The sequence below is a fragment of the Panulirus ornatus genome, chromosome 67 (genome assembly GCF_036320965.1).
Source record: "Panulirus ornatus isolate Po-2019 chromosome 67, ASM3632096v1, whole genome shotgun sequence".
Classification (NCBI taxonomy): Eukaryota; Metazoa; Arthropoda; class Malacostraca; order Decapoda; family Palinuridae; genus Panulirus; species Panulirus ornatus.
The window spans coordinates 17,580,954-17,598,453 of NC_092290.1; the positions used below are offsets into that span (position 1 = coordinate 17,580,954).

A 17,500-nucleotide genomic window follows, 5' to 3' on the forward strand; every position below is an offset into this window, starting at 1 on the left:
GTAGTAGTGGAAGTAGTGGTAGTAGTAGTAGTGGTAGTAGTGGTAGTAGTAGTAGTAGTAGTAGTAGTGGTAGTAGTAGTAGTGGAAGTAGTGGTAGTAGTAGTAATAGTAGTAGTAGTGGTAGTAGTAGTAATAGTAGTAGTAGTGGTAGTAGTAGTAATAGTAGTAGTAGTAGTAGTAGTAATGATAGTAGTAGTAGTGGTAGTAGTAGTAGTGGTAGTAATAGTAGTGGAAGTAGTGGTAGTAGTAGTAATAGTAGTAGTAGTGGTAGTAGTAGTAGTGGAAGTAGTGGTAGTAGTAGTAATAGTAGTAGTAGTGGTAGTAGTAGTAATAGTAGTAGTAGTGGTAGTAGTAATAATAGTAGTAGTAGTGGTAGTAGTAGTAATAGTAGTAGTAGTGGTAGTAGTAGTAGTGGTAGTAATAGTAGTGGAAGTAGTGGTAGTAGTAGTAATAGTAGTAGTAGTGGTAGTAGTAGTAGTGGAAGTAGTGGTAGTAGTAGTAATAGTAGTAGTAGTGGTAGTAGTAGTAATAGTAGTAGTAGTGGTAGTAGTAGTAATAGTAGTAGTAGTAGTAGTAGTAATGATAGTAGTAGTAGTGGTAGTAGTAGTAGTGGTAGTAATAGTAGTGGAAGTAGTGGTAGTAGTAGTAATAGTAGTAGTAGTGGTAGTAGTAGTAGTGGAAGTAGTGGTAGTAGTAGTAATAGTAGTAGTAGTGGTAGTAGTAGTAATAGTAGTAGTAGTGGTAGTAGTAGTAATAGTAGTAGTAGTGGTAGTAGTAGTAATAGTAGTAGTAGTGTATGGAAGTAGTAGTAGTAGTAGTAATGTAGTAGTAGTAGTAGTGGAAGTAGTGGTAGTAGTAGTAATAGTAGTAGTAGTAGTGTAGTAGTAGTAATAGTAGTAGTAGTTGGTAGTAGTAGTAATAGTAGTAGTAGTGGATAGTTGTAGTAATTAGTAGTAGTGTAGTAGTAGTAGTAGTAGTTGAGTAATGTAGTAGGAAGTAGTTGTAAGTAGTAGTAAGGTAGTAAGTAGTAGTAGAAGTGGAAGTCGTAGTCTAGTAGTAGTCGTAGTAGTAGTAGTAGATGGAAGTAGAGGTAGTCGTAGTAGTATAGTAGTATAGGTAGTAGTAGTAATTAGTAAGTAAATAGTAGTAGTAGTAGTGTGGACAGTAGTGGTTAGTAGGTAGTAATTAGTAGTAGGTATTAGTAGTCAGTAGTAGTAGTAGTAGTGGTAAGTAGTAGTAGTAGTCGTAGTCAGTAGTAGTAGTAGTAGAGTAGTAGTACGTAGTGGAGTAGTAGTAGTGGAAGTAGTGGTAGTAGTAGTAGTAGTAGTAGTGGTAGTAGTAGTAATAGTAGTAGTAGTGGTAGTAGTAGTAGTGGAAGTAGTGGTAGTAGTAGTAGTAGTAGTAGTGGTAGTAGTAGTAATAGTAGTAGTAGTGGTAGTAGTAGTAGTAGTAGTAGTAGTGGTAGTAGTAGTAATAGTAGTGGTAGTAGTAGTAGTGGTAGTAATAGTAGTGGAAGTAGTGGTAGTAGTAGTAGTAATAGTAGTAGTAGTGGTAGTAGTAGTAATAGTAGTAGTAGTAGTAGTAGTAGTAGTAGTGGAAGTAATGGTAGTAGTAGTAGTGGAAGTAGTGGTAGTAGTAGTAGTAGTAGTAGTGGTAGTAGTAGTAGTGGTAGTAGTAGTAGTAATGGTAGTAGCGCTACTACTACTATTACTACTACTACTACTACCACTTCTACTACTACTACTACTACCACTACTACTACTACTACTTCCACTACTACTACTACCACTACTATTACTACTACTACCACTACTACTACTATTACTACTACTACCACTACTACTACTACTACTACTACTACTACCACTACTTCCACTACTACTACTACCACTACTACTACTACCACTACTACTACTACTACTACTTCCACTACTACTACTACCACTACTACTACTACCACTACTACTACTACTACTCTCACTGAACGACTCACTCCATACCTCGCATTGGTTTCATCTCTCTCTCTCTCTCTCTCTCTCTCTCTCTCTCTCTCTCTCTCTCTCTCTCTCTCAACACACACACACCCACGCCTCCAGGTCAGTCACCCACGCCTCCAGGTCAGTCACCCACGCCTCAAGGTCAGTCCCCCACGCCTCAAGGTCAGTCACCCACGCCTCAAGGTCAGTCACCCACGCCTCCAGGTCAGTCACCCACGCCTCAAGGTCAGTCCCCCACGCCTCAAGGTCAGTCACCCACGCCTCAAGGTCAGTCCCCCACGCCTCCAGGTCAGTCACCCACGCCTCAAGGTCAGTCCCCCACGCCTCCAGGTCAGTCACCCACGCCTCCAGGTCAGTCACCCACGCCTCCAGGTCAGTCACCCACGCCTCAAGGTCAGTCACCCACGCCTCCAGGTCAGTGCCCCACGCCTCCAGGTCAGTCACCCACTCCTCCAGGTCAGTCACCCACTCCTCCAGGTCAGTCACCCACGCCTCCAGGTCAGTGCCCCACGCCTCCAGGTCAGTCACCCACGCCTCCAGGTCAGTGCCCCACGCCTCCAGGTCAGTCACCCACGCCTCCAGGTCAGTGCCCCACGCCTCCAGGTCAGTCACCCACGCCTCCAGGTCAGTCACCCACGCCTCCAGGTCAGTCACCCACGCCTCCAGGTCAGTCAACGCAAGATCTTTGAGACGTTGACTATAATCCTTGCCATGAGAAGGACGGTACGACCCTCGAACACGACGGTACGACCCTCGAACACGACGGTACGACCCTCGAACACGACGGTACGACCCTCGAACACGACGGTACGACCCTCGAACACGACGGTACGACCCTCGAACACGACGTTACGATCCTTGAGCATGACGGTACGACCCTTATGCGTGACGAAGGGATCATTGAACACTATGGTACGACTTTTATACACGACAGTACGACCTTAACGCACAGAGGTACGACTTCTATACGCGACAGCACGACCATTATGCACGACGGTACGATCCTTACGCATTGTGTTGGTGGTGGTCGTACACCTGACCCTTATAAGGGTAAGGGTCAAAGGCAACCTGTCAATAAGAGAAGATGAACAGCTGGGTTGACTGCGGACCGGCTAACGCGACCCAGGACTCGAATCTGCTCGAAACCGGACCCCTGGCGAGCCTATAAGTGCTTCATAGTCAGCAACGCTAACCTCTTACCCCAACAGAATCCAATGTAATGGATCCCTCATTAGCTAATGGCACTCCAGATGATCACATATTTAAGTCTACTACGATAGATAGAGTCCTTTCCCCACCGATAGATAATAAGGTAATCGACCCATTACTTCTCAAGGGCAAAGATCTATTACTTTAAGAAGTTCGAATTGGTGAAGGGAGTGAGGGAGAGGGGTCGTCGCCCCCTTCCCCTTCCTCCGTCCCCTTCCCCTTCCTCCAGGGTCCTTACACGACGGCACGACATTATCAAATTCATTGAACAAATTTAGCAATGGCTCGCTAAACACACGCGCGCGTTTTCCATTTTCTTCGAATCTCGAGGCAATATGATGGTGGCGTCTTGGTATGAAGACGTCGCTTGGAGTCTTCCAATCATACATGAGTCCAGGTGGGAATTGATGTCACTCAGGGATGATGGACTCTCCATCACACATGTTCATCCGAGGTTGATGAGGAGTCGTCAATGTGAAGACTCTCTGACTCTCTCTCTCTCTCTCTCTCTCTCTCTCTCTCTCTCTCTCTCTCTCTCTCTCTCTCTCTCTCTCACCTCTACCCCGAGCCTCATCATCAACGTGAAGACTCACACACACTCCAGCATCATCAACTCACATCCCAGCCTCATCAGAGACTCACATCCCAGCCTCATCATCAACTCACATCCCAGCCTCATCAGAGACTCACATCCCAGCCTCATCATCAACTCACATCCCAGCCTCATCAGAGACTCACATCCCAGCCTCATCATCAACTCACATCCCAGCCTCATCATCAACTCACATCCCAGCCTCATCAGAGACTCACACCCCAGCCTTATCATCAACTCACATCCCAGCCTCATCATCAACACTCACACCCCAGCCTCATCATCAACACTCACACCCCAGCCTCATCAGAGACTCACACCTGAGCCTCATCATCATCATCAACACTCACACCTGAGCCTCATCAGAGACTCACACCTGAGCCTCATCAGAGACTCACACCTGAGCCTCATCATTATCATCACCAACTCACACCTGAGCCTCATCATTATCATCAACACTTACACCTGAGCCTCATCATTATCATCAACACTTACACCTGAGCCTCATCATTATCATCACCAACTCACACCTGAGCCTCATCATTATCATCAACACTTACACCTGAGCCTCATCATTATCATCAACACTTACACCTGAGCCTCATCATTATCATCAACACTCACACCCCAGCCTCATCAGAGACTCACACCTGAGCCTCATCATTATCATCAACACTCACACCTGAGCCTCATCAGAGACTCACACCTGAGCCTCATCATTATCATCAACACTCACACCTGAGCCTCATCATTATCATCAACACACAGACGGGAACTCTTACCTGAGTCTCATGGAGGTCAAGGTGAGGTTCTGGGGTCTTGACCTCTGGCTGTGAGGCCTCCTGCAGGGAGACTGGTGTTGTTGAAGGTGTGAGGGGCACTGGAAGTTGGTAACACTGCAGGTTAGACGAACTGGATATGGCAACAGTGAGTAATGGTGCTAAAGATGGGTACCCATTAAGTTCCCACTTCCCTTCACCCTCACAATCTTAAGTTCCCACTTCCCTTCACCCCTCACAATCCTAAGTTCCCACTTCCCTTCAGCCTCACAGTTTTAAGTTCACATTTTTCCTTTACCCTCACCGTCTTAAGTTCCTCTTAACTTTATCTTCACAATAGTAAGTTCCCGCTTCCCTTTACCCTCACAATTTAAGGTTCCCGCTTCCCTTTACCCTCACAATTTAAGGTTACCGCTTCCCTTCACCCTCACAATCTTAACTTCCCATTTCCCTTCAGCCTCACAGTTTTAAGTTCACATTTTTCCTTTACCCTCACCGTCTTAAGTTCCTCTTAACTTTATTCTCACAATAGTAAGTTCCCGCTTCCCTTTACCCTCACAATTTAAGGTTCCCGCTTCCCTTTAACCTCACAATTTAAGGTTCCCGCTTCCCTTTACCCCTCACAATTTTAGGTCCCTCCTTACCTCATCCCCTCACAGCCCAAGATGAATGGAAATACGCAAACTTGGCGTAACACATACGAAGTCTGATTACGTATTTATATCAACATTATGTCGAAACGTGTAATGAGTAACCCATAACAGTTTAATAGATCATCACTTCTTTTCCTCTGTTGAAATACAACAGTGTTTATATAACTGGAATTTGATCCTACAGAGCCATCGATAATATTGGCCCAGACCAGAAGTGGGTAGGTTGCTGAAGCGAGCAATATCTGTTCATACAATAATCAAATTGGAGTTAACACGTCTAATCATTCGTTAATAATGTATTCCGTATTATAGACAGTTCTCATAATTACCAGCTAGAGTGGAATTACGTCATTCTCAAATTATCAATTTTGATCAATAATAACTTAGTGATGGTATTGAAATGAATAATTATATATATATATATATATATATATATATATATATATATATATATATATATATATATATATATATATATATATATATATATATATATATATATATATACATGTTTACCAAATGGCGTCCTAGCTTCGTCTCTTCGATGTATATCAACTGACTGTTATATTTCTCTCTTGTGTCACCCCTGATGATGTGATTATTACACGAAAGTGCACTTAGGAACTTTTCCTGTTTCATTTTCCCCGTGGACTCATAGGAATATATATATATATATATATATATATATATATATATATATATATATATATATATATATATATATATATATATATATGTATTGATTATATGGACGTAGGTAATGATGAAGTAATTAGAAGGAATAAGAGACAGTGTGCATAATTTCTCGCTATTGTAACCCCGTAGCTAAATGTGTCAGCCAATATATATCCCAGATGACGCCAGTAATGGCTCGCGTGATAATTGGTGTCATGACTAATTATGGTCATAATTACTGACGACGCTAATCATCATTTTTCCCGTCCTTACGGGAAAAAAAATATATATATGATTTTGGTGCAGTGCGAAGATAGGATTAAATTGGGTACCAGATCCCCAAGAGAGACGTTACTAACTCTAAGTGGTCGATGTGGTCCTGCTTATCTATCTACTGCGATGATGTACTCTCTCTCTCTCTCTCTCTCTCTCTCTCTCTCTCTCTCTCTCTCTCTCTCTCTCTCCTGCCTTCTCTCTCTCTCTCTCTCTCTCTCTCTCTCTCTCTCTCTCTCTCTCTCTCTCTCTCTCCCAAATAAATCTAGAAAATATTTACATTCTTCCTTCAGCTTGTTGCTGTCGGTGGCCACGTCCGGAACCCTCCGTCGACGTCGGCATCGGGAACGTGTCGCCAGCACCAGCACCGTCAGGATTAAGACAAAGCCGCAGACAGCGCCGACGAACACCACCAGCAAGGAGGAAGACTCAGGTGTGCTTGAGTTATCTGCGGAAGAAAGGAAATAGAAAATGAAAGATCGATCTATAACTTGACTGTATCACACACACACACACACACACACACAAACACACACACACACACACAATACAAAAGATTATCAGAAAGGAAATGGAAAAGGACATCGAGTCTCTTAAAAGTCCACGAGAGTGGAAGCTCCGTCGTAGAAAACGGAAAGCATTTGACACCGTGCCACACAAGAGGTTGTTGAGGACGACGGCGGATCTTCAAGCTTGAACAGGGAGGATATGAGGACTCCAGCGGTAGGAGGAAGATCATCTTTGTGGTAGGCAACAAAGGAGTCGTGTCAGAGAATTATCCTTGAGATTGCTGAAGTTAACAGTGGCGTGCCGCAGGGTCAGACCCCGGGACCATTGCTCTTCTAGATCTGTACAAATACCTTGCAGGAATGTTGGACTTCAGCCTGAATGTGTTTGCGGATGATGCCAGAGTCACGAGGGAAGTGGAAAGTAAAAGGGGCGTTGGGGAGAGAGAGAGAGAGAGAGAGAGAGAGAGAGAGAGAGAGAGAGAGAGAGAGAGAGAGAGAGAGAGAGAGAGAGAGAGAGAGAAGTGTAAGAATTTGACAAAAGAAAAGCAAAATAGCCTTCGCGATGCACTTTATATGATAGAATTGATTAGTACTACAACCAGTTAGCATTTAAGAAGATACAGGAAGGTGATAGATGAAAATAGACAGATACGAAATGAGGAACAAAGATACTCAGAAAAGACACAAAATAGACAAGAGCAGGCGACACTTCAAAAACTTATTCCGTTCATCTCTCATGAACAAATTGTCATTTGAAAGATCAGTTCTCCAAGCTGAGGGTTAAGAGTTATGGATTGTTAAAGAATGAGAGAGAACATTTTAGGATTGTTAAAGAATGAGAGAGAACATTTCAGGATTGTCAAAGAAAGGGAAAGAACATTTCAGGTTTGTTAAAGAAAGAGAGAGAACATTTGAGGATCGTCAAAGAATGAGAGAGAACATTTTAGGATTTTCAAAGAATGGGGAAGAACATTTCAGGATTGTTAAAGAGAGAGAACATTTCAAGATCAACAAAGAACAAGAGGAAAGAACATTTCAGGATTGTTAAAGAAAGAGAGAGAACATTTCAAGATCATCAAAGAACAAGAGGAAAGAACATTTCAGAAGCTGAATGATCAATTCAAAATTGTGTTCATTGCGCAGGACATCATATCCCTGTCACCAGCTAGCGAGATGGGATGGGAAATGAGGACCAGAAAAACATTGAAAAATGATCACTAGAGATTAAAAGTGAGTTAGAGATGATAAACTTCCCCTCGTTGAGAAAAAAAAATAGAACATAAAATTCGATCATCACCTAAACTTCATTTGATGGAAGTAAATTGCAATAACATGACAGAGAAATAAACCAAGACAAGAAATTTGATGGGAATGATGTAGAAAAGGACTTTGATAGTGTGTGAGGTGTAGATGAAGAGAATAAAGTAGATAATATGAAACTTTGGATTGGTGGCGGTACACAGAATCTTTAAAAAAAAGCCCCTCCCCGCTCAACCACCCAGTTCTGACCAAACAATTAACATCTTTTCTTCGTCAGAGCAGCGAGCGTGGCATGAGCAAAAGTGATCCCCATTTGTGGCCATGTGGACATAGATTATAATCATGAGTTTATGAGAATTAAGACCACAAATATACCAATAATGAGATATGAGCTTCTCATGTGTTTGCGAGTCGCAAGATGGAAGGTTCTCTCTCTCTCTCTCTCTCTCTCTCTCTCTCTCTCTCTCTCTCTCTCACACACACACCCACACACACACACCAAATGACAAGAAGTAACCATCCTTGTGTTCTCCAGGTTTCTGTTCATGTACACATGACAGCTAGAGATTAGATGTGAGCGGATGTGGCCTTTTTCTCGTCTCTTCTCGGTGGTGCCTTGCTAACGCAGGAAACAGCAACCAACGAGTGAATATGTACATGTGTATATGTATGTCTGTGCATGAACATGTATTGACTGGAGTAATGCCATCTCAGTTATTAACTCTATTACCACGAGATATATCATTAAATCTTCTATTATCAAATACAAAGAGAATTAAAATCTTAATATCAGTGATGGTCTACACAAATTAGAAACTTTATTGTTGATAAAATTTGTAAAGTGATAAGTTTATGAACGCTCGTTGTATGTCTTGAACAATCGCATGTTTACCAAATGGCGTCCTAGCTTCGTCTTTCCGATGTATATCAACTGACTTATATTTCTCTCTTGTGTCTCCCCTGGTGGTGTGATTATTACACGAAAGTGCACTTGGGAACTTATCGTGTTTCATTTTCCCCGTGGACTTATAGGAATATATATATATATATATATATATATATATATATATATATATATATATATATATATATATATATATATATATATATATATATATATAACTTTTGGAAGTTTCGACCAATCTTTTTCGTATTTGTTCCTCAACCTACTCACGCACACAGCTACAGACACCAATATTGAGAGTCTTCCATGCACGCTAGTGCATGTGGGTCAGGCACACGAGTCATGCATGTCCCTGTGTGTGTGTATGTATGTATGTGTGTGTGTGTGTGTGTGTGTGTGTGTGTGTGTGGAAGGAATACAGTTGGGTAGAAAACCCAGACACATGTCCACAATTCACTCTGTACACCAGCAATACTTCGCTTGTGTCACATGTTCTGCACCTTTACGTACATGTAGCTTATAAAAGCCCATTTGTCCAGTTTCACATGACGGCGTATCTATGCGTATATTCAACAAGATCCAAGAAAACAGTGTCTGCACCTCATACGCCAAACGGTTCGATTCAGGAAGCCGGAGCCGTCTCGTTTAAAATGGTTCATTCATTCCTTCGTCTCGAATACGATGTTTCGGGTCACAGGAAGGACACGCCCTTTGCTGTGGACACATACGCCCGTTGACGAGCGTATCTGGTGCTAAAATCATTACTGAACGCTGATTCTGAACCACTTAAGTCAGATTCAAAGTTTCTTTTTTTTTTTTAGAGTTTTTAAAAGACTTACTGTTTGAGGATTCACAGGAGAGGCAGTGGTTCGGGACTTCGCTAAAATAGTGTCTTATGGATCCAGAGGTTTCATTCTTCGCGAGACAGTGGTCCGAGGGATTGGAGATGATTCGATGCTTCATGGGTAAGATTCGCGAGTCAGAAGTCCGAGGGATTGGAAATGATTCGATGCTTCATGGGTAAGATTCACGAGACATTGGTCCGAGGGATTGGAAATGATTCGATGCTTCATGGGTAAGATTCGAATCCTCAGAGGCCAGACATTGATCAAGACCAGGGTGTGTGTGTGTGTGTGTGTGTGTCTAGCCCCACGTATGTACATACGAAGGTCTCCCGGTAATTATCATTTTACTCACGCCAAATAGATGTTCGGGTCATTGACTATTCCTTTTGAGGTAAAGCTGTGGCAGTTTATCTATAAAGCTACGGCATGTTTATCGAGACATGGGGAATGTTGTGAGGGGAGGAAAATGAAAATGAAAGCACCAAGTTTTCACTGAAAAAAATGAGGCTACATGTAGAGAGAGAGAGAGAGTCAGGCGAAGTCACCATAATTGTATTGTTCCAATAATGTTCCTGGCTTATGTCTCGAAATCTTGGAGGTACATTATTTTCTTAGTATAGTACAATCTGTGAGTTTGGTCTGTAAATAGGGAGACAGAGTATATTTACATTACTTCTCCCTTATTTTGACATTATGCTACGACATGTGTGGCTCATAGATGATATAATTTGCATCGATTTGCATATGTAATAGTCCATTTGAAGAGGTTCGACTCTGCTTACGTTCTGCCAGACACGATATATATATAATCGACCGCTTCTCAAAGCATTACGATCCATCTGCCCGTATTGATGGTTTGGCGAGGTTGTGATGAATCTGTCTTCGTAATTTGTTGTATTTAACCTCAGCTCTTCCTTGTTATTCACGGCTCTCCCTACCCCACCTTCTCTGTGGGGTTCACGGGTCAACCCCCTCTCTTCTCTGTGGGGTTCACAGACCTCCCTTCTTCCCTGTGGGGTTCATAGACCTCCCTTCTTCCCTGTGGGGTTCATAGACCTCCCTTCTTCCCTGTGGGGTTCACAGACCACCCTCCTCCCTGGGGGGTTTTCACCTATGCTGGCCAAATGTGGATGAAGAGGTAATGTGCATTTACTGTATATGTAAAACATACCGTACTAACACTTTCTGATATCTGTACTGGAATCAGCCGCTGTCTCTTTATTTTTACTCATGCTGGTCATGTGCACACACGCACATAACCAGTTAGTGCACACACGCACATAACCAGATCGTACACACACACACACACACACACACCCACTTCTGAACACTCACTTATCTTATTCTCGGCGACCTTAAGGGCGAAGCCATGTATGACGTAGGGGGTGGACTCGCCCTTGGTGTTGGCGGCCGTCACCAGGACCAGGTAGTCCCGCCCAGGGGCCAGGCCGCCCACGGTGAAGGTCGGGGTGGCTGAGGAGACGTTGGCCACGACCCGCTGGCTCCCAGCGTCCTGCACCTGACACCATACAAGATAAGATCACGTATTACTATCACACCTCACCAGGGCAATGAATGAACATGGTATACAGTACAGATACTATATATATATATATATATATATATATATATATATATATATATATATATATATATATATATACACACACACACAGTACTTGTTCTTACTTTCTCGCTTTCATCCAGTCCCGGCGCCACCCCGACCCACAGCAAGCAGCATCGCCACCCTTTCCGTCTGCGAGGTAGCGCCAGGAAACATACGAAGGAAAACCACATTCGCTCGTATCCATTTTCTAGCTGTCATGTGTGTGTATATATATATATATATATATATATATATATATATATATATATATATATATATATATATATATATATATATCACTCCTTTTAAACTAACCAATACATACATGTCGTCTTATCCAAGCCACCTTATAATAAACCAAGAGAAAACATTGCATTTTGTACAGGATTTTGCAAAGAGCATTTCCAGTCCACACCTCGAGCAGGCAAGCAGGGAGCAACGAAGGAGACTAAACTGTTTGTTTGTCTTGGTTTCTGAAGAAAAGTTGATCTTTTGTTTGTCTTACACACACGAGTGAGAGTGGCCTTCCTCCAGCCTGGTCGCCTGAGATTTGAGGGGAAAAATATCTTTTTGAAGGTTTAAACCACAAGATATATATATATATAAATAAATACATACATACACACACACACACACATATATATATATATATATATATATATATATATATATATATATATATATATATATATATATATATATATATATATATATATTTTTTTTTTTTTTTTTTTTTTTTTATACTTTGTCGCTGTCTCCCGCGTTTGCGAGGTAGCGCAAGGAAACAGACGAAAGAAATGGCCCAACCCCCCCCCATACACATGTACATACGTCCACACACGCAAATATACATACCTACACAGCTTTCCATGGTTTACCCCAGACGCTTCACATGCCTTGATTCAATCCACTGACAGCACGTCAACCCCTGTATACCACATCGCTCCAATTCACTCTATTCCTTGCCCTCCTTTCACCCTCCTGCATGTTCAGGCCCCGATCACACAAAATCTTTTTCACTCCATCTTTCCACCTCCAATTTGGTCTCCCTCTTCTCCTCGTTCCCTCCACCTCCGACACATATATCCTCTTGGTCAATCTTTCCTCACTCATTCTCTCCATGTGCCCAAACCATTTCAAAACACCCTCTTCTGCTCTCTCAACCACGCTCTTTTTATTTCCACACATCTCTCTTACCCTTACGTTACTTACTCGATCAAACCACCTCACACCACACATTGTCCTCAAACATCTCATTTCCAGCACATCCATCCTCCTGCGCACCACTCTATCCATAGCCCACGCCTCGCAACCATACAACATTGTTGGAACCACTATTCCTTCAAACATACCCATTTTTGCTTTCCGAGATAATGTTCTCGACTTCCACACATTTTTCAAGGCTCCCAAAATTTTCGCCCCCTCCCCCACCCTATGATCCACTTCCGCTTCCATGGTTCCATCCGCTGACAGATCCACTCCCAGATATCTAAAACACTTCACTTCCTCCAGTTTTTCTCCATTCAAACTCACCTCCCAATTGACTTGACCCTCACCCCTACTGTACCTAATAACCTTGCTCTTATTCACATTTACTCTTAACTTTCTTCTTCCACACACTTTACCAAACTCAGTCACCAGCTTCTGCAGTTTCTCACATGAATCAGCCACCAGCGCTGTATCATCAGCGAACAACAACTGACTCACTTCCCAAGCTCTCTCATCCCCAACAGACTTCATACTTGCCCCTCTTTCCAGGACTCTTGCATATATATATATATATATATATATATATATATATATATATATATATATATATATTCGTCCTTAAAACTATTTTAGTGTTTCAAGGTGATGTTTTGGACTATCTAATCGATTTGAAAGGTAAGTGAAAACAGGAAAAGGAAAGAAAAAACCCATGACTTCAAGACCAGAAAAGAAAGAAATCCCTGTCATCATGAAAGCAGTGTGTGGAGTCAGCTCTTGTGAATGAAATTTAGGGAATGTGAATCTGTCATTTATCATGAACTAGACAGACAGAAGCTTACACAGTCCCGTCCATAACAGAGAGAGATGGACGGAACTTCGGCTCTTACTACTGTTGTCTCCTGTTTCACTCAGGCATAAACAACAGATGATCCTGTTTGATCTGAACTGTTTAACGAGGGTTACGGGGTAGTCCTACTGTTTAACGAGAGTGAGGTGGTTAACGAGGGTAACGTGGTATTCCGCCTGTTTAACGAGGATAACGTGGTAATCCTCCCACTTAACGAGGGTAACATGGTAATCCTCCCACTTAACGAGGGTAACATGGTAATCCTCCCACTTAACGAGGGTAACATGGTAATCCTCCCACTTAACGAGGGTAACATGGTAATCCTCCCACTTAACGAGGGTAACATGGTAATCCTCCCACTTAACGAGGGTAACATGGTAATCCTCCCACTTAACGAGGGTAACATGGTAATCCTCCCACTTAACGAGGGTAACATGGTAATCCTAATATAAGTATCTTGATGGGGTTTATCGTTGAATATCTATCCATCTTGTAGAAGTACATGACGTCATCAACTACCACCACTACTACTACCACTACTACTACTACTACTACTACTACTACCACTACTACTACTACTACTACTACTATTACCACTACTACTACTACTACTACCACTACTACTACTACTACCACTACTACTACTACTACTACTACCACTACTACTACTACTACCACTACTACTACTATTACCACTACTACTACTACTACTACTACCACTACTACTACTACTACTACTACTACTACTACTACTACTACTACCACTACTACTACTACTACTACCACTACTACTACTACTACTACTACTACTACTACTACTACTATTACCACTACTACTACTACTACTACCACTACTACTACTACTACTACTACTACTACTACTACTACTACTACTACTACTACTACCACTACTACTACTACTACTACCACTACTACTACTACTACTACTACCACTACTACTACTACTACTACTACTACTACTACTACTACTACCACTACTACTACTACTACTATTACCACTACTACTACTACTACTACCACTACTACTACTACTACCACTACTACTACTATTACCACTACTACTACTACTACTACCACTACTACTACTACTACTACCACTACTACTACTACTACTACTACTACTACTACTACTACTATTACCACTACTACTACTACTACTACTATTACCACTACTACTACTACTACTACCACTACTACTACTACTACCACTACTACTACTACTACACTACTACTACTACTACTACCACTACTACTACTACTACTACCACTACTACTACTACTACTACTACTACTACTACTACTACTACTACTACTACTACTACTACTACTACTACTACACTACTACTACTACTACTACTACTACTACTACTACTACTACTACTACTACTACTACTACTACTACTACTACTACTACTACTACTACTACTACCACTACTACTACTACTACTACTACTACTACTACTACTACCACTACTACTACTACTACTACTACTACTACTACTACTACTACTACTACTACTACTACTACTACCACTACTACTACTACTACTACTACTACTACTACTACTACCACTACTACTACTACTACTACTACTACTACTACCACTACTACTACTACTACTACCACTACTACTACTACTACTACTACTACTACTACTACTACCACTACTACTACTACTACCACTACTACTACTACTACTACCACTACTACTACTACTACTACCACTACTACTACTACTACCACTACTACTACTATACCTACTACTACTACTACTACTACTACTACTACTACTACTACTACTACTACTACTACTACTACTACTACTACTACTACTACTACTACTACTACCACTACTACTACTACTACTACTACCACTACTACTACTACTACCACTACTACTACTACTACCACTACTACTACTACTACCACTACTACTACTACTACTACTACCACTACTACTACTACTACTACTACTACTACTACTACCACTACTACTACTATTACCACTACTACTACTACTACTACCACTACTACTACTACTACTACCACTACTACTACTACTACTACCACTACTACTACTACTACTACTACTACTACTACTACTACTACTACTACTACCACTACTACTACTACTACTACCACTACTACTACTACTACTACCACTACTACTACTACTACTACTACTACTACTACTACTACTACTACTACTACTACTACTACTACTACTACTATTACCACTACTACTACTACTACTACTACCACTACTACTACTACTACCACTACTACTACTACCACTACTACTACTACTACTACTACCACTACTACTACTACTACTACACTACTACTACTACTACTACTACTACTACTACTACTACTACTACTATTACCACTACTACTACTACTACTACTACCACTACTACTACTACTACTACCACTACTACTACTACTACCACTACTACTACTATTACCACTACTACTACTACTACTACCACTACTACTACTACTACTACTACCACTACTACTACTACTACTACTACTACTACTACTACTACTACCACTACTACTACTACTACCACTACTACTACTACTACCACTACTACTACTACTACCACTACTACTACTACTACTACCACTACTACTACTACTACTACCACTACTACTACTACTACTACCACTACTACTACTACTACTACCACTACTACTACTACTACTACTACTACTACTACTACTACTACTACTACTACTACTACTACTACTACTACTACTACTACTACCACTACTACTACTACTACTACCACTACTACTACTACTACTACTACCACTACTACTACTACTACTACTACCACTACTACTACTACTACTACTACTACTACTACTACTACTACTACTACCACTACTACTACTACTACTACCACTACTACTACTACTACTACCACTACTACTACTACTACTACTACCACTACTACTACTACTACCACTACTACTACTATTACCACTACTACTACTATTACCACTACTACTACTACTACTACCACTACTACTACTACTACCACTACTACTACTACTACCACTACTACTACTACTACTACTACTACTACTACTACCACTACTACTACTACTACTACTACTACTACTACTACCACTACTACTACTACTACTACTACCACTACTACCACTACTACTACCACTACTACAAAAAGGGCTTCTACATAATCTACTGCCGAGTGATCACTCATTAGACAATTAAAGATAAAGGATCGAGTAATTAGTGACTTAATATTAATCTTACGTAAGACAGATTTGGGGGGAAGGAGAGGCAGTGTTGACACTTTCCCGATAATGATAAAACTTCATTAGATTTTAAGATTGAAAGTCAACAGAACAAGTCATTAATCACCAGAGAGGGAGGGGGGGTGGAGACTTCTTGGGGGGGGGGGTGACTGGGAGCTAGAGGGGTGGGGGGGGTGGAGGAGGAGAGGTCGACCTTGATGTGATGGAGTTTGGATACTCCATGAAAAGATTCCCATCCTACTCTTGTGTCACAATCCTTTCATACGGTGATGAATACAAAGAAAAAAGGGAAATAATGCGCAAAGCAAAAAAAAAAAGAAAAAAAAATTGATCGAGAATGGCAGAGGAGAGACAGAGTGTGTGTGTGTGTGTGTGTGTGTGTGTGTGTGTGTGTGTGTGTGTGTGTTCCTTCATCGATGATAGTGTTAAAAAAACGTGAAGTGCCTTTTGTAGCATAGGCGGTGGTGGTGGTGTACACTGTGCAGTGTGTGGTGGTGGTGTACAGTGTGTGTTGGTGGTGTACTGTGTATTGTGGTGTACAGTGTGTGGCGGTGATGTACAGTGTATGGTGGTGTACAGTGTATGGTGGTGTACAGAGTATGGTGGTGTACAGTGTGTGGTGGTGTACAGTGTATGGTGGTGTACAGTGTATGGTGGTGTACAGTGTATGGTGATGTACAGTGTATGGTGGTGTACAGTGTATGGTGATGTACAGTGTATGGTGGTGTACAGTGTATGGTGATGTACAGTGTATGGTAGTGTACAGTGTATGGTGGTGTACAGTGTATGGTGATGTACAGTGTATGGTAGTGTACAGTGTATGGTGGTG

General features: G+C 41.6%; 1 protein-coding gene across 4 annotated transcripts in view; it reads right to left on the minus strand.

The window, feature by feature from the left end:
- The window catches only part of LOC139747015 (uncharacterized), a 154,854-nt gene that overhangs the window by 4,023 nt on the left and 133,331 nt on the right, over positions 1 to 17,500 (minus strand). For 3 of the 4 annotated variants that reach the window (XM_071658751.1, XM_071658752.1, XM_071658750.1), the window contains exons 15-16: positions 11,032 to 11,215; positions 6,459 to 6,626 (exon numbers count right to left, since the gene is read on the minus strand). In XM_071658751.1, coding sequence (XP_071514852.1) covers positions 6,459 to 6,626; positions 11,032 to 11,215 — 352 coding nt within the window. Of the gene's footprint in view, positions 1 to 4,580; positions 4,679 to 6,458; positions 6,627 to 11,031; positions 11,216 to 17,500 lie in introns of all 4 variants that reach the window. The other variant, XM_071658754.1, reaches the window with a different exon arrangement.